This window comes from Eublepharis macularius, chromosome 11, assembly GCF_028583425.1.
Source record: "Eublepharis macularius isolate TG4126 chromosome 11, MPM_Emac_v1.0, whole genome shotgun sequence".
Lineage (NCBI taxonomy): Eukaryota > Metazoa > Chordata > Lepidosauria > Squamata > Eublepharidae > Eublepharis > Eublepharis macularius.
Genome location: NC_072800.1, coordinates 94757069 through 94779820, shown reverse-complemented (window position 1 = coordinate 94779820; position 22752 = coordinate 94757069). Strand labels below are relative to the sequence as shown.

General features: G+C 54.6%; 1 protein-coding gene across 1 annotated transcript in view; it reads left to right on the top strand.

Annotated features, from left to right (window-relative positions):
- LOC129337950 (SCO-spondin-like) overlaps nucleotides 1–22752 on the top strand; it is a 131748-nt gene that overhangs the window by 74480 nt on the left and 34516 nt on the right. Inside the window, exons 59-79 of the mRNA XM_054991976.1 lie at nucleotides 141–232; nucleotides 542–721; nucleotides 2897–3061; nucleotides 4823–5075; nucleotides 5344–5390; nucleotides 6647–6817; nucleotides 7241–7372; nucleotides 7723–7868; nucleotides 8982–9076; nucleotides 9168–9220; nucleotides 10706–10876; nucleotides 12146–12316; nucleotides 12808–12887; nucleotides 13952–14121; nucleotides 14239–14285; nucleotides 16012–16212; nucleotides 17327–17497; nucleotides 18866–19063; nucleotides 19742–19838; nucleotides 20392–20615; nucleotides 21682–21831. Coding sequence (XP_054847951.1) covers nucleotides 141–232; nucleotides 542–721; nucleotides 2897–3061; nucleotides 4823–5075; nucleotides 5344–5390; nucleotides 6647–6817; nucleotides 7241–7372; nucleotides 7723–7868; nucleotides 8982–9076; nucleotides 9168–9220; nucleotides 10706–10876; nucleotides 12146–12316; nucleotides 12808–12887; nucleotides 13952–14121; nucleotides 14239–14285; nucleotides 16012–16212; nucleotides 17327–17497; nucleotides 18866–19063; nucleotides 19742–19838; nucleotides 20392–20615; nucleotides 21682–21831 — 3014 coding nt within the window. The remainder of the gene's footprint in view (nucleotides 1–140; nucleotides 233–541; nucleotides 722–2896; nucleotides 3062–4822; nucleotides 5076–5343; nucleotides 5391–6646; nucleotides 6818–7240; nucleotides 7373–7722; nucleotides 7869–8981; nucleotides 9077–9167; nucleotides 9221–10705; nucleotides 10877–12145; nucleotides 12317–12807; nucleotides 12888–13951; nucleotides 14122–14238; nucleotides 14286–16011; nucleotides 16213–17326; nucleotides 17498–18865; nucleotides 19064–19741; nucleotides 19839–20391; nucleotides 20616–21681; nucleotides 21832–22752) is intronic.

Sequence of the window (22752 nt, the reverse complement as noted above, 5' to 3'; positions counted from 1 at the left end):
GTGCTCTTCCCTCCATCCAGCTTCCCTGCCGTTCACAGTTCATGTTTTTTTTTAATGGGGGAAAGACATCCACGTGTAAACGCTGGTGCTGCCCTTGGGCAAGGCTTCTCTCCATATGGAGCGTCCGGCTTCTCCTACAGGTCCCCCTCCAACCCAGCAGCTGCGAATGGCGGTGCTCCGTGCCAAGGAGATGCCCAGGAGGTGCAGGAGTGCCACACAGCCTGCGTCTCAGGTAGGGGTGACTGCCGGGAGCGTCGGGCCCCGTCGGACTTCTTGCTCAGTGATATCGAAGGTCTGAACAGCTGGGACAAAAAGCTCTGTCCGTGTGGGAGGAGAATGGCGGCTGCAGCGGGAGGGATCGCAGGAACTGCCTTGAGCAGAATTCTGCAGAGGCAGCAGTGGAGGTGATGATGATGAAGGTGGTGGTTATGATGATGATGATAAAAAATAAGTACAAACTGACATTCACACGCACACCGTCTGTGAGAATCCTAACTGGACTCCTTCGCCTCCCTTGCCCCAACCTCTCCCCCACCCTCAGAAACCCGCAGTACCTGGAGTGCCTGGACCCCTTGGTCCCCCTGTTCCAAGACCTGCTTCTATGCCAGGGATGGCGTGGGAGTGCGGAAGCGATTCCGGCACTGCAGCAGCACCACAGAGGCCACGGTCTGTGATGGGGATGCAGTGGAGGAGGAACCCTGCGACACGCCCCCCTGCCCAGGTGAGAAGGGTGCAGGGCAAGGAGGGCTGGGGGGGGGCTTCCTTCCAGCCACCTGGGCCTGGGTGTTGCTTGGGGGCATAATTTTTTATAGTAACAAAGTTTAGCTAAACACGTTTAGGGATGACTCTTACATGTTAAGCAGAGGCTGTTTGCAAAGCTAGGTGGAAGTTGGGGGCGGAGTCAGCAGGCACAGTCCAGGGACTTTAGTGGGGCTTTAGTGGGGCTCTTAGAGAGGCAGGGAGATCAAGCATCTGCCTGTCTATAAACCACAAATCTTGGGTTCATACAGCCTCAGTTTGCCTCAGGCCACGAAGGTGGGGGGGGGGGGGTTAACCCCATAACTTCCACTCAGTATGGTTAAGAAAATACAGGCTTCCTGCATGATTGTTAGCATTTTCAAGGGCCAAAGCTGTGTTCTGTAGAGTACAGCCTTTACTTACTTACTTACTTACTTACTTACTTACTTACTTACTTACTTAATCAAAAAGAGTCCAGTAGCACCTTTAAGACTAACCAACTTTATTGTAGCATAAGCTTTCGAGAATCACAGCTCTCTTTGTCAGAACTGTGATTCTCAAAAGCTTATGCTACAATAAAGTTGGTTAGTCTTAAAGGTGTCTTAAAGGTATCTTAAAGGTGCTACTGGACTCTTTTTGATTTTGCCACCACAGGCTAACACGGCCGACTCCTCTGCATCTCTTACTTACTCAGGATACTTCTGTGCTGCCTCTTCAGAGTCCTGCTCAAGAAGGCATACAATTTAAAAAATCACAATATAAAAGCAAGGCATTAAACACAAGCCAGTGGGCATAAGCAGCCTAAAAACTGTCATTCAACAGATGCAGTCCGTTAAAAAGCTGGTAAGATAAAACCCCTAACAACGACAACAACAACAACAACAACAAGAACTGTGTTTATATGCCACTCTTCTAGACAGATGAGTGCCCCACCCAGTGCGGTGAACAGAGTCAGTGTTCTTTTTATCCCAATAGAGCTGGGGCTGAGAGGAGCGGTTTACTCAAGGCCCCCTACTGAGCTCATGGAAGTAGTGAGATTTGAATCACAAAGTGCCGATTCACATCCCAACCACTGAACCAGTATGCTACAGCAGCTAAAGCCTGGGTAAAAAATTCTTTTGGCCTGGTACTTAAAGAAAGTAAAGTAGGCACCAGATGATACTCAAGGGGAAGAGTGTTCCAGAGGCCAGGTGCCACCTCAGAAAATGCCCTGTCTCTAGTTACCACCCACCTTGCCTTGCCTCTGAAGACGGGGCGGGGGGCACAGAGAGCAGGGCTTTCTTCCTTTAAAAGACTCACAGCAGACCAGAGAATCCAGTTTTGATCAACAAACCAAGCGGCAGTTGAAGAGTTAAACGCTGCCTCATCTCTTCTCTGCGCTGTCCGAAGCAAACTGTGGCTGCAGAAGTGGGCCATTGGCATTTTATCTGTCTGAGGTCTCTACAAAAGAGAACCACAACCCAGACAATAGTCAAGAGTCCAGTAGCACCTTTAAGACTAACCAACTTCACTGTAGCATAAGCTTTTCGAGAACCGCAGCTCTCTTCGTCAGATGCATCTACATCTTCGTCAGATGCATCATCAGATGAAGAGAGTTGTGGTTCTCAAAAAGCTTACGCTACAGTGAAGTTGGTTAGTCTTAAAGGTGCTACAGGACTCTTGACTATTATGCTACTACAGACTAACACGGCTAACTCCTCTGGATCTATGAATCCAGACAATATCACTGGTGGAAGTTTCACAAGAATATGATAGGCTGTGATTTCCCTTTTGTGATATTAGCCATTTGGCTTTCACCGTGGACAGCTAGCCTGTCCGAACGTAGTGGTTGTGTCGGTTCAGTGGAGGTTCTACGTATGTAATATATCAGTTGTAGCGTTTGCATACATTGGTGTATGTAAATGCTACCCTCCTTTGTAAATTTCACCATCCCTTGGCAGAGCACTTGCACCTTGTCAGATCTATATGAAATCATGGCATGGAGAACTGGTCTGTATGGAGCGGGGGGGGGGTGTGTGTGCGCGTGCGCGTGCGCGTGCGTGCAGGCTGTGGCCTAGGCTGAGGGCTCCCGTCCCCCACTCCCGTGCCCTGGGCTCAGGTTCAGTGGCATGTTGTCCCAGGAAACCTCTTGCTCTTGTCCTTGCCGGCTCATCCACAGTGGAAGGCATCTGGACCCCCTGGACTGCCTGGACCGCATGCTCTGCTCGTTGTGATGCTGGCGTTCAGACACGCAACCGCACCTGCTCCAACCCGGCCTATGGGGGCCCCGAGTGCTCCGGGCCTCTCATCCAGACTCGTGATTGCAACATGCAGCCCTGCAAAGGTACGGCCTGAGGGGAGGCGGGATCCCTCCGCACTGGGTGGGGAGGGGCAGGGGGCACTGACATTGTGTCTGAAGGACTGAACAATGTGGGATGGGTTCTCGCACCGGGGCAGCCAGATAAGGCGGGCAGGTGAGGGCAGGTGAGGCAGGGCTCTGTCTGGTCTGGGAACTGCTCAGCCTACAATGAGTTGCTCACCCTGGGGAACCTGGCCAGAGGCAGCGGGGTTTGAGGCCAGACGGGACCCCTGGGGTAGTACACTCTCTGGCCGTCTGCAGGGGTGGCGCTGCAGCGTAACAGAGACCAACCCAGCATTTGTGGCTCAGGTCAGAGGCCAAGCCAGCAGAGATCAAGCCTGACACGGAGGGAGGTGTTCAGGCGCCCCTGCTAGAATCCCTTGTGTGAGACTTCAGGCACCTTTGGCCAATAGGGAGGGGCTGGAATATGTCTAGAAGTATCCTCTAGAAAGTTGTGGTTAGTGGGGACACTAAAACCCGTGGCCAGGACTTGTAGGCCAAGTATCCAGAGGTGACTCCCAAGCAGTGTGCCCTGGAGGTGGCTGTTCATCCCCAGCACGGAAGCTGTGATTGTAGCTGTCAGGACTAGAATTTTGGAGGCTTTTTTCAGAGGCTTAGACCGGGCATCCCCAGCCTTTCTGAGCCTGTGGGCACCTTTGGAATTCCGGCTTAGGCTGGTGGGCGCAACCACAAAATCGCTGCTGCAGGAGGTGGAGCCAACCACAAAATGTCAGGGAGACAGATTGTGCATAACTCTAATGGTAACTCATCACCATTTCAGGCAGAAGCTCTGCTTAACAGGATGCCTTTTAAAATGCACATACTGTCTTAAAGTATTTTCTTCCATACACACAGCTTCCTTTCAGTGGAGATCCTTGTGCTGCGGAGGCAGCTGCTGCCGAAGCAACTTTTTAAAAATCTGCACAGCCAATCTCCAGTGGCCCCTCAGAAGCCACGTGGGGCAAACCCTCTACCTGCCCCTGCCCACTTTCTAAAAACATTTGGTGGGCGCCAGGAAAGATGTTGGCAGTCATGGGTTCCATGCTGGGTACCCCTGGTTTAAACAGCAGCTACCAGCCGTAATACCTAGATGGAATTTGTCTATATACCTCTGCATACCAGCTCGTATGATAGCATCGCTGGCTGGCTGCTTCAGGAAAGAACTCGACTGCCCTCCCCAGTTATTCTGCCTAACCATCCTCTCCCAGGGAGCCGCCTCCCCCTCCCTTTCCTCTCTCTCCCTGGCATCTTTTTCTCCTGCCTCAGACCCCCTGCGGTGCCGCCCCCTTCTGTCTGACATCATCATCATCATTATTAATTTATAGCCTGCCTTTCTCACTGAGCTCCAAGGTGGATTACTGACTGCAAGAGAATACGGTATAATCGATAGCTGGGACATTCACAGCAACAACACAATATGGTCAACAGTTGGGACATTCAGTGAAAACAGAGACAATAGGGTATGATGGCTGCAAATTTGAAAAACTAGTATAAGCCGAACACAGAGATGAAACCTTTCTGAATCAAAGCTTAAGTAATTAACATAACATCTTTAGCAACGGGAAACTACCCAGTAGGAGCATATCTACATCAGCAGACAGTGTCTGACAGCCAGGTTTACACTCCCTGTCCCGCATCAAGGCATCTCTCTGAGCTATTTCTTATGACACAGCCCGATAATCTCCATAGAAAGCCCTCCTGAAGAGTTCAGTCCTGCATAGTTTGCGGCTTGCCCCTTGCTTTCAGAGCTGTGCCCAGGGAACATGGTCTACCAGACGGTTGAGGAGTGCCAGCAGAACGGAGGTGCCTGCCCACGCCTCTGCCTGGACCGGGGCACTGGTGTGGAGTGTGCCTCCCACTGCACCGAGGGCTGCTTCTGCCCCAGTGGGCTCTTCCTCCAAGACGACGCCTGCGTGCCCCTCAGCGAGTGCCCGTGCTATCATCAGGGGGAGCTCTACCACCGGGGAGACGCCATCTCGCTGGACTCCTGCAACAACTGGTACGGGACCAGCAGCCCAGATGGGGGAGGCCACTGGAAGGGGGAGACTTGTGCCTTGCATCCATCTCCTCTGCCCCTCAGGAGGGGGGCTGTTGTCAGAGGACAGGCCGAAGTGCTGGGCTGATTCCTGCTGTGCTTGTCTCCCTAAAGACTGGGGCAGACCCAGGAGAAGCCCCAGCCCCAACCCGCTCTCCTCACCACACAGCTGGCATGTCTGCACCATCCCTAATAGGGAGGCCGCTCTGAAGATTTCTCCTTTTCTTTCCAGCACCTGCCTAGATGGAGAGATGGTGTGTGGCGTGAAGCCCTGCCCAGGTAACAGCGGCCTGGAGGCCCCAATTCTTCTCCCTCAGCTCAGGCCTGGGTGGAGGGCGGATTTGGAAGGGGAGGAGGGAGGGGAGAGCTGGATCGGGAGTGGCAATGAATCAAGAAATAGGAGAGAGGACCTCCTTCCTCGGGCTGCCAGGACAGAAATGGAAGATGGCTGTGTTGATTTAATGAATACCGCAAAAGCTGGTGCAGACACTCACTCCGAGAGAGGGCGCACACTGGGCAAAGGACCAGCCCCAGGCCTGCATGTGTTTTCCCGTTTTCTTAGTTCCCTCCCAAGGATACCTTTGTTTGTTTGTTTGTTTGTTTGTTTGTTTGTTTGTTTGTTCGTTCGTTCGTTCGTTCGTTCGTTCGTTCGTTCGTTCGTTCGTTCGTTCGTTTGTTTGCACGCACCCATCATTTATAGTCCTTCTTTCTCACCGGGACTCAAGGTGGATTACCCAGTATAGTGCAGTAAAAACAGTTTAGTACGTATAAATAATGCAATGACAATTCCCTAAAATTTCCACAAATCCTGTTCCCGGTGATCGAAGTGCCCTCCTGAACATTTCCATTTGACGTATTCTGTGGAATGGCAGGAGCGTGGGAGTCTTCCTCGCCTCCGCAGGCAGGCTGTCCCCCAGGTGAAGACACAAGGGAGAGTGTGGGTGAGCTGGCTGTTGTCGTGGCCGGTCCTCCTTTTCGGCAGGGTGACCCTGATGGGAAGAAGGCCAGCGGCAGCCCCCATGCCACTGCTCCGCCCTTCACTGATGGCTCAGAACAGTCAGTCAAGCCCCCAGAGCTTGGGCAGTGTGTGTCCGATATTGAAGCAAAGGCTCCCGGCACTGGAGCCCGGTGGAGCAGCCTGCTAGCTAGAGGGGGGTCAGAGTGTTTGGGGTGCCTTTGCTCTGTTTCCAAGTAGGGTTCCTGACTCTGCTTTGGGGGGCAGAGCCTGGGGAGGGGGAGTCTGGGGAGGGGAGGGGTGTGATCCCACAGAGTCCAGGGGAATTGAACTCTGTGGTCTGGAGATCGGTTGTAAACCCAGGAGAACCCCAGGCCCCACCTGGAGGATGGCAACCCTATTTCCCAGAGATCTGGAGGGCACGCTTCATTTGGGGGTCTTTCCTGTGCAGCTGCACAGCGGGGGGGGGGTTTGCCGGGGGCCGCGTGTGTCTTTCCGATTCTGCCCTGAGGAGGCGCTTCCTGAGGGCTGCCCAGTGCAGTGGGGAGGGTGTCCAAAGAGCCCTCCGTCCTGTTTACAGTGGACTGTGGCTGGAGCACCTGGACGGCCTGGAGCTCCTGCAGCCGCACCTGCAATGTGGGCACCCGCCGTCGCTTCCGCTCCGGCTCCGAACCAGCGGCTGCTGCCGGAGGACACCTCTGTCAGGGTTCCAGTGTCGAGATCGAGTTCTGCAGCCTGCAGGCCTGTCCAGGTGAGAGAGCAAAGGGGATCCACCCCCCCACCCCACCCCCCAAGCATGCAGGCAGTGGATCAGAATGAGGGGACCAGTAGGGAGGCAGGGAACCAACTTTGAATGGACTGCCCTTTCTCAGCACTGCCAGCCTTGTACTGGGAGGGACTGCCTCCTGGCCAGGTGTGCGTCCCGGCTGTCTCTCTCTTTGGAGATCGGCCCTTTCCCGCGGCCCAAGCCCAGAAGGGGCTCTTTGGCCTGGGGGGCGGGGGGGGGGAGGATGGGAGCCTGTGGTGAGGAAGGCACAGCCAGGCGCTGGGCAGCAGGAATGCCCGGGGAAGACGGGCGTTCGGGGAGGGGCCTGCCCGTGGCTGGGGCCTTTCACCGAGTGCTGCTGGGCCTCCTTGGCCTCTCTATTCACCCCCCTCTTCCCCCCCCTACTAGGCTCTGGCATGGAATGGGGCCCCTGGTCACCGTGTTCAGTGCCATGTGGCGGTGGCTACCGGAACCGCACGCGGGCCAGTACTGTCCTGCGCAGGATCGACTTCTCCACCTGCAACCTTCATCCTTGCACAGGTGAGCACTGAGCTCGGTCTCTGTGACCATCACAGCTTGGGGCAAAAGGGGAGCAGAAGGATCCCGTTCCTAAGCCAGAGCTGCACGCCTGGACGCTGCCTCGGGCTAACAGAAGCCAGAGGAGGAAGGGGAGCCGGACCCGGCGGGGAACTCCCGGTCTGGCTCACGGAGCTTCCTCTGGCCTTGAGTGAGTCCGGAATCACACGCGGCCGCTTCCGGGCCGGGGGTGGGGTGGGGGGGCGTGTTATGCTGGTGGTCTGAAAGGCAGCCTTGCCGGTTAAGAGATACTGAAACAGCAGGACGCCCTTCCGACTGGTTGTCCACCTCCACCTCTTGCCCCTTTGTATCAGGTGATATTCCAGGTCTCTGCCCAGGTGGTAAGATGTGGCGGGAATGTGCTGAGGGACCAGCATCTTGTGCAGAGCTCAGCACGGAGCCTGCAGCCCCCGGGACCTGCCAGCCTGGCTGCTTCTGCCCCAGTGGGGCTGTCCTGCTGGTGAGTGTTGATTGCAGAACCCCGGAAGGCCACAGTGGACTAAACTTCTTCTTCTTTTTTTACTGAGCGTGTCTGTGCCAGTGCTCATGCCTTAACACTCCCCTGTAGGGGTGAAACGTAAAGGCAAGCACGTGGCAGGGCAGGGGGTTTCCACTACTGGTGTGCAGCATGCCTTCCCCACTTGCCATGTGACCACAGGACCTGCCATATGGTTCACCTCTCAAGAACGACCGCTTTCCTTAAAAAACGAGCCAAAGCAATACTGCCAAGTTTCAAGCCCTCGTGGTCACAGAGAAACACTTCTTCGTCCCTGATTCCATCCAGATTTTTGCTTCTCCTCCAAATTCAAAATGACTAGAAGCTCAAAGAATGGAATGGATGAAGCAAATGTATGCAGAGATGCTTAATGTCAGACCTGTGGCTAAATAATAATTGTAATCCAGACTACCTTCTGCAATCAGACAAGAGTCCGCTTTTTTCAAAAGATTTACTGAAAAAAGCAACCATTATAGTCCACTGGCCCAGATGCAATATCTGAGCTGGTACACGTGTATTGTTACGAATGATAGGCAAAGAACAAGGTACAGAGTATCAAACCCCAGCAGGCCCAACCTCCCTCCATAGTTCTCAAAACAAGCCGCTTGAAGCTGAGAAAGTGAAAGTTTCCCAAGGCTGGAAAAGCTGTAGTCAAAACATTCCTCTTCTGTGAGATAGCTGCTAGGGAACGTCTTGGCACCTGTGAATAAAGCACTCAGAATACTAAAAGAATTAAAATGGAGTCTGATGGTTGTTGTGGGTTTTCCGGGCTGTATTGCTGTGGTCTTGGCATTGTGGTTCCTGACGTTTCGCCAGCAGCTGTGGCTGGCATCTTCAGAGATGTAGCGCCAAAAGACAGGGATCTCTCAGTGTCACAGTCTCTTTGGAGTCTCTTTGGTTATAACATAAAGGAAAGCATTCTGAACCTGACACTTAATTTGCATGCTTTTTACTGAATGGGGAATTTGGGTTTTCCTGGTCTGAAGGGTTGGAACTGATGGTGGTGGTGGGGAGCTTACCCACATGGGGGGGAGAGGGGGCAGCCGACTCCTGACCCTGCCCTCCTTCCACTTGCAGAACAATCTCTGTGTGCCAGAGGAGGAGTGTCCGTGTGCCCAAGACGGGGTGCTGTACGCTCCAGGAGAGCAGGTCCCCAAGGGCTGTGAGAACTGGTCAGTGGATCTGCCTCTCTTCTGCTGCTGCCTTCAGTCTTGTGCCCCCAGCCACTGGCCAGCCTTAATGGGCCTCTTTTCCTGTCTCCAGCTCCTGCGTCGCTGGCCGGGTAGGCAACTGCTCCCGAGTGGCCTGCGGAGACGGTAAGGGCAGCTTACTGCACACTCTTCATACTTGGAGCACAACCCCAGCACCGAGAGTGTGGCCCTGAGATTACATTGTGCGTTGGCAAAGAGTCCCAGAAGACTGGCTGGACATGTGGTGCCTATGAGCAATCTTGTTGGGCATGAGGAATGCCAAGCAGTGAGGCTGTCTTGCTTGGCCCTGATCCTGGCAGCAAGGCTTGCACAAGACAACTTCCTGCAGGCAGCGCCATTTGTCTCCAGCAGGGCCCAGATCCACGTAAACGTGGAAGGATCACAAAAAGTGTGCTGTGGAGAGAGATGCATGCGCACACACTTGGTGCGGCTCTGCTGAGTAGTCTATAGTGCTGCAAGTTCTTTTCTTTAGAGAACACCCACATGGGCACCAGGCTGGATTTATGAATCAAGCTGGTTTCTTAAGCACGGCGGCGCACTTATGCTGGCGCACTTATGCTGGCAACAGCAAGTAACTCAACTCAAAGCACCCAAAACACCATCACCTGTGGGGATGCAGATATCACCTGATGCTCCGGGGTGGCCAGCCGGTCACTGCAGAGGCCGAGAGCATGCCCAGTCTTCCTGGGAAAGGCAAGGAGGAGGCTCAGCACCCACTCTGGTCCTGAGCTTTGCTCCTGATGTGGATTTAAAGTGTAGAGCCAAGCTAGTTTTTGGGGGGCGGGGAGGGGGTGGGGGTGGGTCTTTTCCCTCTGTGCCTGTCTCTCCCTGGATTGCTCTGGACTCACATTGGCTAGATGGGCCTCTTTTTAAAGAGAACATTTTCTGTTGCTTTCAATGAGGGAATTCCAAAGTTCAGTTTCACCTTCCCCTTGCAACTGTTCTCGCCACATCTTGTCTAAGGTAAGCATAGTTATACATGTATGTATGCAGAATAAGTTTAAGCCAAATTTAGCTGTCCCTGACCTCTCCTGTTTTACTTTCCTCCAGGCACCCTTTGCATGTTGCTTCAAACACCAGCTTCTGTTCTGAAATGAGTTTACGTCAGCTATCCCCCCGTTTTCCAGACATTCCTGCCAGAGACCCTACAAGACATCTTGGCTAGTTTAGTCACAAATCTCTTAACTTTTCTTTTTCTCTTGCTTCCAAATACTTGGCAGAGGGTCTTTTTGACCAACTTAGTTCTTAGCCACAATTCGCAGATCCCCTTATTAACACATGGCCAAGCTCTAAGTTGGGTCTCGGGTCCTTGAACCCCTAAAGCTTCAGGTGACCCCGCTACACCTGTCCACAGCCAGCAGCATTCCTTTTCCTAAATTGGCTTGTTATTTTTCACCTGCTTCCTCAGTAGGAGGGCTCAAAGGAACTGTCAAAGATATGAATGAAGCAACGCAGCTGCAGCCCTTTTGGGTTTCTGTCTCTCTCACTGCCTCTTTCCCTGGGCTTCTTTATCCTACTCTTCTTCCTCTCCAACCCCCAAACTCACCCTCTGCCCCCCTTCTGACATCTCGCTTGGTCCTTCCTTGCCAGTGAACGGCCAGTGGTCAGAATGGACTCCCTGGAGTGAATGTTCAGCCTCCTGTGGGCTGGGCCTCCAGAACCGCTACCACTTCTGCACGAAGCCCCCTCCCTCTGGGATGGGAGTGCCCTGCCTTGGGCCGGAGCGTGAAGACAAGCCCTGCCACGTCCAGCCGTGTGCCAGTGAGTGCTCTTTGTGTCTCCTCACAGCGACTGCTCTTTGAGACTAGCCCTCTCATCTGAGCTGGAAAAGAAGACCACTTCTCATGTGGCTGGTTTTGTGTTCCGCGGGAAGGGCCAAGAAGGGTGCCGGGATGATCAGGGTTTGGTGGCGCAGGCTCTCCTTCATGCTGGCACACCTGCACTGAACCTCCTCGCCTCCTGTTCTGTGCCAGTGCAGTCCCCCGCTGCTGTGCCCAGTGACTGGTGTCCCCATCCCGTTGCTGCCAGCCTCCCTGGATGTGGTCTCCCCCCGCCCCCGGTGCCAGGCCCCCTGCTGGCCTCAGCAGCAGCAGCAGCAAAAGCCCCTTCCCTCCCTGCCAAGGGGCTGAGTCACACTGAATTCTTCATCAGCAGGGAAGTCTCTTGACTTTATAGACAGAGTTGGTGTAGCTGAACAGTGACAAAAATTCTTCCTGTCCTAGCTCTGGGGTGGGAGACCTTTTTGGCCCAAATACGGAAAAAAACCCACTGTTTTTCACTGTCTGTCTGTGAAGGTGTCAGTGTGCCGGGGGTGGGTGGGGGTGAACAGAGGAGGTTGTACTTGGCCAGACATGCTGGCAAAAGTTGGGCCCCAGCAGCAATGCCGGCGTTTCAGGGCTGCTGCGGCGCTTCTGTTGCTTTGGTGGAGAATTGGCCCTGCATGCTGAGCAGAAATGCGTGGTGTGCTGCTCGCTGTCAGCACAGAAGGGTTCAGGCTCAATGACAGACTTGCCAAACAGTCAAGTGAATAATCTGACGTACCTCAAAAGACTTTAATTTCCAAAGGGTAGCAGCCACGTTACTCTTTTGTAGTAAAATAAAATAGAACTCAGTGGCGCCAAGCCTATTCTAGCAGAAGCTTCGGTGATTCTGGGATTAATCAGATGTGTCTGATGACTTACAAAAGCCTCTTGTGGAACAAAGTTTGTGAGTCTTGAAGGTGTCACTTGATTTCTGTTTGATTTTGCAAAAGGCTCTAATGAGGGCAAACCTGAAGAACTTTCCAGAAGAACAGCTGGGGCAAAGGAGAGGGTGGGGGTCGGGCCGTGGTCTGCAGCAATGTGGAGTCAAAACCAGCATGGAGCCCTTTGCACCTTTCTGACGCGTCTCAAATCAAAGACGGTTATGGAGGAGGAGGACCAGCGAGGAGAGCTTTTCCTGCTGGCTGCAGGGCCTTGCTCCCGAGAAGGGAATTGGCAGCGTGGGGCTTGTGCCGGATATGGACCAGTTGTTCCCCTTGCCCTCTTCCAGGAAACGGGGCCTGGGGGGAGTGGAGCCCCTGGACCGGCTGCACTGTCAGCTGCGGCGGAGGCATGCGGAGCCGAAGCAGGGCCTGTGACAGCCCTGCCCCACAGAGTGGTGGGGACTACTGTGAGGGGCCTCCCACCCAGGTGGAGGCCTGCCACTTGGACCTGTGCCCAGGTGAGACATCCATTCCCCCCTGGTGTTTAGTATTTGGGGGTGTGGGGAGCAATGCCGGTCTCCCCAGGTTTGTTGCAGGAGGGCAGATCACTAGAAGGGGTGCTGTGCCCCCTGCTGTTGGCACAATTCCTCCCCAGAAGGAGGCTGGCAATGACCATGGGGGGGGGCAAGGCAAGACTGGCCTCTCGTCTTCCAGTACTGTTAGAGAGCAGCAACGCCTGACGAATTTCGGGGCAGGGAGGCAGATTCCACATCCACGGATTGTGGGGTGTTGCCCAGTCATTGTGCATTCGCCATGGGCCTGTCTTGCCATGCAGGGATGTCCAGTTGTGCAGAGTTGCTCAAGTGCAACTTAAGGCAGGGAGAGCCCTAGAATATCTCCAGCCACAAAGCCCTGACTCCTGGGAGAGACGGAATCCATCCCTTTGGATGCTTTGGTGGGGGGCAGGCCCCCAGTTGCCCGTATTCTGCAGCCAACCTTTCTCACACAGGGCTGGACTGCTCCACTGTGGCGGGCTCTGTGTACAGCAGCTGTGGACCCTCTTGCCCTCGCACCTGTGACGATCTCTCGGTGAGGCTCCATGCGCAGGCTGGTCTCTGTTTCTTGGCTCTCACCTGGGAGTCCCCTGGGCCTCTAACCCCGTCCCCCCAAGAGTCAGGCTCCCCTTTTCCCTAGCAGAGGGTAGACAAATGGGAAGGATGCAGGTGCGGTCTTTCTCTCCAAGTATCAAGCCTTCCCACCCACCCCAGTTATGCCCCCAGGTTCCTGGGTAGCTCCAGTGAGGGGTGGGCTGTGGAGAGGTCACTGAACATCTCAGCCGCTAACTCTTGGGCATGTTTGGGGTCTGGCTTCAGTCCCTCATGGTGAGCTGACAAAGAGCTCCTCTGGGGTAAAGCATCCAGACTTATACTAGGCACTGGTCTACTTGCCTATAGTGAGTTATGAATCCGGGCTGTGTGTGTTAATGTGCAACCCCCAAATCCATGCTTGGTGTTCAGAACAAACGTTGCCCTTCAGGTTGGTTTACATTGCATTCTGCATGGTGTACACAAATGCTTTCTTTCAAGCTTCTCCTCACAGCCATGAGAGCTAGCTGCTTACTTTTAAAAATGAAAACAGATATTCTCAGCATAATGGGCTAGATAGCAGATTTTGTGCTTGCTGTGTACAACTGATGGACATCTGGAGGTCTGTCCCCTTCCTTTATAACTCCCTTCTTTCTCTGCTGAGCATCTCTGGTGCTTCTGGGGAGTCTTTCTTTCTTCCCACATACCTAGGCTTGCCCACCTCCAGATGGCACCTGGAGATCTCCCAGAATTACAATGGTTTCAGGTAGGTGGCCATGTTGGTCTGCAGTAGAACAGTCCAGTGGCACCTGGGAGACCGACGGGATTTCCAGGGTGTAAGTTTTCAGGAGTCAAAGCTGCTTCCTTCGGCTAGAGGGAGGAGTAGGGAAATCCATAGCCTTTATATATCCCGACTCCCTTGGCAGCCCTACCATGGGCGCTGCCACTTCCCCTCCCATCTCAAACCCCCATGGAAGTCTGGCCGCCCCCTCAACCAGCCGCTTGGGTCTCTGAGTCTCTCTCCCCCCTTTCTCTGTGGACCCTCCATGCTCTCTTGTGCCTTCCCAGCATTGCCTGTGGACCTGTGAGCCCGGCTGCTACTGCACCAGTAGAAAAGTTCTGGACAGAAACGGCACAGCCTGCGTGGAGAAGCACAGCTGCCCCTGCCTGGACCTGCTCAGCGGCCACCGGTACCTGCCAGGACAGACTGTCCCCCGTGCTGATGGCTGCAACACCTGGTGAGGCTGGAGGCCAGGTGGGGCTGGGGGGGCGCTCCCAGAAGCATTGGTGCGTCCTAGGCAAGGCCGGGGGGGCGGGGGAGGTTCTCAGCTGCCTCCTTGTTCCTCTCCCCCCAGCTCCTGCTCCCAAGGGAAGCTGACCTGCACCAACCTGGCCTGCGCAGGTGAGTCGGGGGGGGGGGTTGCTCCTGGGAGGAGTGGCAGGAGCCTAAGGGGATAAATCGACATACGGGAAAATACGGGAAGCTTGCCGTAAAATAATCCAGACAGCCACAGAACTTTTTTTACTGGTGGATGGTTTCCTGCACTGTTATAAAGGGCATTTGCCAAAGTAAAATTTGTACTGAGAGTTTTGTTGTCAACGCGATGTTTTCCTGCATAGTTCTTGTCCTGAATTGTTCACGTCGTAAAAGTTTACCTGTCTCCGCTTTTAGACATGAATGCCTGCCTTGCCCAGGATCTCGTTCTCACAAAAACAAACGTGCTCCTGATAGGGTTGCCCACTCTGGGTTGGGCAACTCCTCGAGATTTGGGGGGGGGGTGCAATGGAGCCTGCAGAGGGCAAGGGGGGCGGTCCAGCAGATATACAGTGCCGTAGAATCCACTCTCTGGGGCTGCCATTTCCTCCGGGATGCTGATCTCGGTAGTCTGCCCACTTTGGGAAGGCTGCAGGGATTTCCACACGGGGAAGGGTTAGGGTTTATGTGGTTTCCCTGTTGCTGGTGTGGCTGCTGATAAAATGGGGTTTCCACCCAGCAGATTTCCCCACCGTTTCCTTGCTGCAGTTGCCCAGCAGCAGCTGCTGTCCTCCCTCCACTGAGCCACTGCCGCTTTCTCATTTTTAAAAAATCTGCAATTGTATATTGTTATATCAATATAACACTATAATAATATGTGCACCAAGTTCTCTGAATTCCCAGCTTTATTCTTTAAAGAAACTTTAAAGTTTCTTTAAAGAAACTTTATTCTTTTTTATTAAAAAGATTTATTTTAATAGAAGGATTAAAATCCCATTAAAGGGAAAAGAAAAAAGGAAGAAGAAAATATATATACGAAGAAAGAAAAAGAAAAACGAAAAGGGAAGAAATGGAAAATAATAAGTAAAGAAGAAAAAACAATACATATATAATAAGCCATTTTCTACATTTATAATGAATTGGAAACCTCTTATTGACTTTCTGCATGAAACAGAAAAAAATGAACCGATGATTTGTGGATTTGATTTTTAAAAGGACAGATTTGGGGAAATTAAACAAAAAGGGATTCATAGAGAAGTTTAAGTTTATGTATCAATATAAGACTACAAGAATATTGTTTATAATGATGTTATACATGTCACGGAGTTGGTGGGAACTTTGCAGAGAAGAAGGTTTGAGAAAGAGCAGAGAAAAGCCAGTGAAACTCTGGAATGCACCACCCAATGCACCACTGTGGTGTGGGAAGAAGAGAAGAGGTTGCTCCCCCACGGCACTAAACGTGGGGCATGAGGGAATGGCCTAGGTGTGCAGAGCCACGTTCTCAAAATCCAGGCACCCAGGCAGCTGTGCTGTCTGGCCCAGGGACTGGCTCCCAGCCTCCTGAAGGGGCCAGGCAGCAGCTTCACCTTCCCTGTGGGGCCTAGTAAATCTCGCTGGCTCCTACATTTTGCAAAGCTATGCCACCCTGGGGGAGGAAATCTCAGCAAGAGCCCCACCTTCCTTCTGAGAAAGCCAGAGGCCTGTAGGTAGGTCTGGGGGAGCCCGAGGGGCAGGGTGTCCCACATTCTCCCAGCAACGGCTTCTATTTCCACAGGGAGAGCGGATCCCCGTTTTGAGAGCCTGAGGGTAGAGGAGGTCTGGCAGAAACCCTGGCATAAGGGGGCCCTCTGACTTCTCCTGTTCTCTCCTCCAGCTCCCGGCAGCTGGTGTGACTGGTCCCCCTGGAGCCCCTGCTCCAGGACGTGTGGCACTGAGATGGTGACCCGCTACCGTACCTGCAGCTGCCCCAAGCCCCAGCACGGGGGCCCAGAGTGCGAGGGGGTGCAAGAGTATCACGGCGGCAGTGGAGTGCAGCTTGAGAGGGAAGAGTGCCCCACGGCCACTTTCTGCCCAGGTAGGCAGCCCTTCAAGGCAAAGGGGGAGGCCGGTGCTCTTTGGGTCAAGCGTCTGACTCCTGCGCCGGGGCTTCCAAGGGGCCAGCCCTCCTCCTGGGTTCGCTTATGTCCACCTTTTCCCTATTTCGGGGCGGGGGGTCACAGGCCTCCTTTCCTGGGGAAGGATTTCTCCCGGGTTGCTTCCACACAGGGGTGTTCCCCGTTTCGATCTCATTTGCAGCCCCAGCGGAGGCCCACCTGGCTCCAGGCGGGTTCCCTGTCCTCTCCCACCCCCACCCTTCGGCCCCCTGCTGCTTTTAAAAATTTCTCAGTAGGCGGTTATATTATTATTTGATATGCCAACTACTGATCTTTTTTGTTCTGGAAGCTGGGGAAAAGCCCCCAGTGGAGGGGAGGAAATGGTCCCAGATGTGGGTGGGGAGGTGTGGAAACGCTCACCTTTCCATCCACGCTGTTCCCCAACCCGCCTCCAGTATAGTCTTTCAGGAAAGATACCCCAAAGCAGGCTTGAGAAACCTGCAGCAGAACTAGGGTAGCCCTGGAAGGCTGACAGAAGCACGGCCGTGCAGAAGCCAAAAGCCACCCCGCGGCCAGTCGAACTTCAGCGCAGCTCACTTACAAACAAAAAGCACCCTTAAATAAGCAGAGGGAAATGGAAGCAGAATGTTTGATCATCCAAAAGCACGCTTGCCCTCCACCACCATGCACGCCCCCCCCCCCACAAGAATCCTGGGAGCTGCAGCTGGCCGAAGCTGCTGGTATTTCCATGGGGGCTCCCTCTCCCCTACCTTGGCCAGATTAGATGTGGAAGCAGAGCAGTAGAGCGGGAACCGGCCCCCCACCCCGTACAGAGCGTGGGTTGGGTGGGGAGTATGAAAGTGCAGGGCTTGTGGGCCAGAAGGGGCAGCTGAGCGTTCTCTCACTCCTCGCTGATTCGGCCTGGTTTGATCGGGGCTGTGGTGTGCCACCTCTAGTCCATCTCCAAGGGGCAGGCCTGTTGTGGCTGAGTGTGTCCTGCCTTGTGTGTGTGCTGCCTCCATCCCTCCCCAACTCTGTCAGCTCCAGCCAGGATGTGCCCACCCGTGCCCCTGCCCTGTGCTTTTCATCCTGCAGTGGACGGGAGCTGGAGCTCGTGGAGCAGCTGGTCCCCCTGCAGTGCCTGCCTGGGTCAGTCTGTGCGGAGCAGGGAATGCACCAACCCTCCTGCCCGCTTTGGGGGCCTGCCCTGTCTGGAGGAAGCCCAGCAGAGCCGCTCGTGCCATGATGGAATCACTGCCTGTGAAGGTGAAAATAAGTACCCACTGAAACGGGGGGCGGGGGGGGGGCGGAGGGGACTGCCTGGATTGGCACCTTGCCCTTAGTCTGCCTGTTAGTAGATGCCGTCCCAAATCTAACTCGGAAATGAAGTTTTGCAAAGCTGGATTTGGCAAGGTGCTCAGGTTTAAATTTCCAGTTTTGAATCCATCCTTTTGAACAAGGGTGCCAGGCTGTGTGCTGTATTCTCTGCATCAGGGCACCCAACGTGCAGAACTGGAAGCAGTCCGGGCTGCTTCACAGTGTTTCTTACTTCTTCTATTCCAGAGGCTTACAGAGTTGCCAGTCCTACATACATATCAATCTTTCCTTGCTTATGTGGTGGGATCATCATCAGTTACAGGCCGCCTTTGTATGGAGCATGAAGACAGCAGCAGCCCCGGGGGTGGGAGCAGGGGAGAACGGAGTCCACACACTTGCCCCCCCCCTTTCATCTGTTGTGCATGCATTAAAGCATAGCACGCCGACAATCACACGAGACCACCCCTCCAAAGCCTGGAGCCCCGTCACTCTATTTCCCCTCCCTCAGCCCTGCCAGCATTTTAGAGCCAAAACACACGAGAAGAAATACCCAGATTCAGCACGTGTTCTCCTACCTCAAGGTTTGCCGGGATCTGTAGGCGTCCTGGAAGCTTAAAGTTTAGCATTTACAGAGCAGCAAAAAGGGGAAGGGAAATACAGGCGCCTGTATTTCCCTTCCCCTTCCTGCTGCTCTGTAAATGCTAAACTTGTTCTCTTACCTCAAGGTTTGTTGGGAAGTGTAGGTGTCTTGGCAGCTTAAAGTGCGGCTGGACTGAGGAAGGGCAAGGACCTTCCAAAGGGCTAACTGGGAAGCTGCCCCCCACCATTCTGCCAGCCCATCTTAGCTCCGAGGTGGCTGTCGGTGGGGCATCCAGGTGAACTCTGCACCCTGCATTTCCCGCTTTGAGCCAGACCAGAGGAGGGGTGTTTTAGTCCACTTTAAAGGGGGAAGCCTCTAGGCCCGTTCTCGGAATGAGCACAGCACCTGGGAACATCCCCTTTAAAAGCAGGGACTTCCTTCCCTCCGTGCAGAGAAGCAGCCAACAACTACAGAGGCCCTCCCTGGCCAAGTCCTACACGGATGCACCTTCTGTGCAGAGATTTTGCCCTTTGTGATCGTGCCTGTGGTGCAGGTGTGGCTAGGGGAGCCTTGGCTCTAGGGAGTCTGACTTTAAATTCAAACCAGGTAGCTCTCTGGAGGTGACCGCTTAGCTCTTTACTTCAGGGTCGGGGGGGGGGTTGTGCCGTGCTTGTGTGGAGAGGGACTCAACCGCAGGACGGGCAGAGTGGCCTCAGGGGTTTCTCTGGTCTCCCCAGACTGTGGAGGAGGCCAGGTGTCCTTCCCGTGTGGTAAGGCCTGCCCGCGCTCCTGTGAGGACCTGCACCCAGACACCGCCTGCCTGGACAGCCTGCAGTGCCAACCAGCGTGTGCCTGCCCAGATGGGCAGCTACTCCAGGACGGCGTGTGCGTCTGGCCTGCCCAGTGCCGCTGCAGATACCGCAACAGCTGGTTGGGTGAGTGTTCCCAGGAGAAGAGATGCCCTTGGGATGCCTGCCTTGGGCCTCCTGTGTCCTGCCCCCTTGCGTGGTGAGTCATGCTGCCCTTTCACAGGAGAGCTTGGAGGGACGGACAGACTGGCTCTAAGGGTGTGGTGGTGGAGAGGGCCCTCAAGTCATAGCTGACTTATGGAGACCCCTGCTGGGATTTCTGTGGCAAGAGACTAACAGAAGTGGTTTGCCGTTGCCTGCCTCTGCAGCCCTGGTCTTTTTTGGAGATCTCCCATCCAATTACTAACCATGGTTGACCCTGCTTAGCTTCTGAAATCAGACAAGATCAGGCTCACCTGGGCTATCCAGGTCAGGGCGCTCTAACCCTGCCAAAGATCATCCAAAGGGAGCAGAGTTGGCTCTCTTGCCAACACAGCCAAGCTTCTGTTTGGCCAGTGCCGTGTAGAGTGCCCCAGTGCCATGCAATAGGAGCCTGCTGCCAGCCACCAGTGCCACGGAAGGTGATTGTCGTTCCCTCCTGGGCCAGGCTCAGGGCTGTGGCAGTGGCGTCGCCAGGAGGGGCAGAGGTACCTTTTGGGGGGGGCGTGAAATACCTTGAATTGTCCTTGGAGGTGATGGGAAATGACCGAGGCAGTGCAAGGGGACAGAGTATTTTGGCCAGACCACCTCCTTCCTCTCCTGCAGGTGCTCCGGAGGGACGCAATCTCTCTTCCTGGCCGGGCCTTGCTCCCTGGGAGTACGCCCAGCCAGGCGAGGACATCTATGGGCCTTGCCAGAACTGGTGAGTTTGAGCAATTCAAGCAAACAAGGGGCTCCAAAGAGAAGGGCCCCCCCCCCCCGGGCTGAGGCTCTCCAGTCTCCACCCGCTTCCGTGATGCCTGATGGGATAGACCTGCCAGTCCCAGATCCATGATGGTGCTATTTGTTCATTTACTTATCTAGATCTTTTTTGAGTTGTAACATAAATGTGGGTTTTGTCCTTTGCATAAGTTTAATTTTTAAAAATTTAAGATGAACGGGAGAGATGCTCCGGGTGCTGAGAATCTGGCGTCCTTCTGGCCTGGTTTGGGCTCCCTGCTGCCTCACCGCAGCTCGGTTTCAAAGCCAGGCCTTTGTGGAACAAGGAAGCTCCCTCTGGTGCCCCCCTCTCTCCTCTAGCACCCCCCCACCACACACACACACACACCTTTCTGGTTGTGCTGTCCTCTGTGCCTAGAGCGGCCTCCCAGCCTGGCCCTCAGAGTCTCTTTTAGCGATTCAATCAAGACGTGTATTAATGGATGCTGGAAGTACCAGCATTGACACCCCTCGTCCTCTGCAATTTCCATGCCCAGCACTTGCGTGGCGGGACACCTGCAGTGTCACGTGGACCCCTCGTGTCACCTGCATGGCGGCTGGAGCACCTGGGGGCCCTGGTCACCCTGCACCCAGAGCTGTGGGGCGGGAGTCCAGTTCCGCTTCCGCCAGTGTGACAACCCACCCCCCCAGAACGGAGGCCGGGGGTGCCTGGGCAGCCGTGAAGAGCACAGGCCCTGCCAGAAGCAGCCGGATTGCCCAGGTGAGAAGGGGACAGAAGGGAGAACCCCCCTGCCCCCAGGAGTGGGGGAAAGAAAGGTCTCCCTTCAGTCAGAAAAATCCGTAGAGAAGTAGAGGGCGACCGGACGGGGGAGGATCGCCCTAATGCATGTGGTGGGGGGAAGGGTCAAGTGGTTGCGGGGGGGCACTTCCCTTTTCTGGGTGGGGGGTGACAGGGCCTAGGACTGGTGGTGGCTGCCCTCTGTCAGAGGCCTGGTTCTGACGGGATGGGACAGCAGGAGATCTTGACTGGATTTCTCCTCTGAGTTTTCTTGGTACGGAAGCGCCTCAAGTTGAGGGAGGGGCTGATTCCAGTTGGGCTGGCAGTCCCAAGGGAGGGGGGCCCCCTCCCCCTCCCATTCCCTTTTCTCGGTGTAGATTCCCCTCCCCTGCTGCAATTAACCCCGCTATGGTTACCCTGTGGGGTGGAGGCTTTGGAGGCTGATTTGCATCAGGATGCACCCGGGGAGAAGGGCTTACATCCTCCTGCCTGGCCCTGAGGCCCTGATCTGAATTCCCACCACGGCCCTCTGGTCTTGGAGGTCTCCAGATGTTCCAAGTGGAGAAGAAGAAAATACGTCCAGGCAACGGAATATGCCCTAAGCCCCCTCTGGGAGACTGATCAGCAGATCTAGCCAAACCCAAGTAGCTGGTCGCCGCTTTTAAACTTTCAGATAAGTGTGGGAGACCAACTCATATTTGGCCTGTACGACTTCAGGTTGTTGGGGGGGGGGGGGGTGGAGTGCTAACATGATGGACTCCCCCTCTGCACAACATGTCTTCCCTGCATAGAGAAAACTAGCATGCCTAGAAAAGATTAGGCTGGACCTCCCCGCCATGCTAGCCTTCCGTGTGCATGGAACTACCCATCCAGCAGAGTCCTTAGCTACACAATCTGCGGTCCGAGGTTCGGGCATGACTCTGAGAAGCCCCCTGCAGCCAAACCCCAGAATAAAGGCAGGCAGGCATGTGATTGTGGACGGGGGAGGTGACAGGAGGGTGTTCTCTCCATGGGCTCACCGGACCTCTTCCTTCCCCGTCTCTCGCAGAGGAGGATGCCTGGGGCGAGTGGTCCCCGTGGGCGCCCTGCACTGTGTCCTGTGGTGGGGGAGAGCAGGTGCGCAGCCGCCAGTGTCGCCGTCCGGATTGTCACGGGTTGGCCACGCAGAGCAAGACATGCAACACGCAGGTGTGCCTGGGTGAGTCACCCCACAGAGCAGCAGAGGTCTGTCGTCTCCATCTGCCTCCAAGGAGAGTGGCACGGCTCTCTCTGCCCCACCCCCACCCCCAATTTTATGACAACAGCCTTACAAGGTAGCCTAAGCAGCGTGCATGTTTCAGTCGCTCAGGAGGATCATCTTACAAGCTCTGTGGGGAAACCAGGATTTGAACCTGGGTCTTCCAGCTCCTAGTCCATCACTCTAACCGCTATACCACGCTGTCCCTCTTATTGCTGTTCTCTTTACCTTTTTGTGGGGGTTGGTGGTTCTGAGATGTGCTTGAGGCTGCTGCAAGTGGTTGATTGGGCTGTTCTCCATGGCCGTTTTAATCACTTTATCTATTTTGTGAGCTGCTTCGGGGAGCTTTGTGCCTGGAGTATATGTGGGGCTTCCTTTTCAAGAAAGGAGTTAATGAGAAGTCCTGGAGATTTGAACCTGGCTCTCCAGCCATTGTTCCACATTGTAAAAGGACTCTCGTCACACATTGTGCCACACTGACTGTCAAAGGACCCTTGGGGCACACCCCAGATCCTGCCATGTCCCCATCTGCAGTTTTGGCACATACTGGGCTGGAACTGGGGCTAGGGGTAGCCTATGCAGTCTGCCCCAGAGGGCTATCCGCAGGAGGAGGGCACCTTCTGGACAGCTGCTGCCCAGTGGGTTGATGAACCAACCGTCTGGTTCTGGATCGGGCAGCAAAAGGGTTTCTGTCTCGAATTTCCTGTGTCTGGAACGTGAGTGAGGGGCTGGGCTCATCCCTAGAGTCTCCCTACATCTCCCAGCCTTCCTCTGCCAGTCAAAACTCGCCAGACTTGGGCTGGGGAGAAGATGTGGTGGATCTCAAGAAGGAGCACGTGATAGACGTTCTTTCCCTGGTGGTCTGGCATCCCATTATGGTGC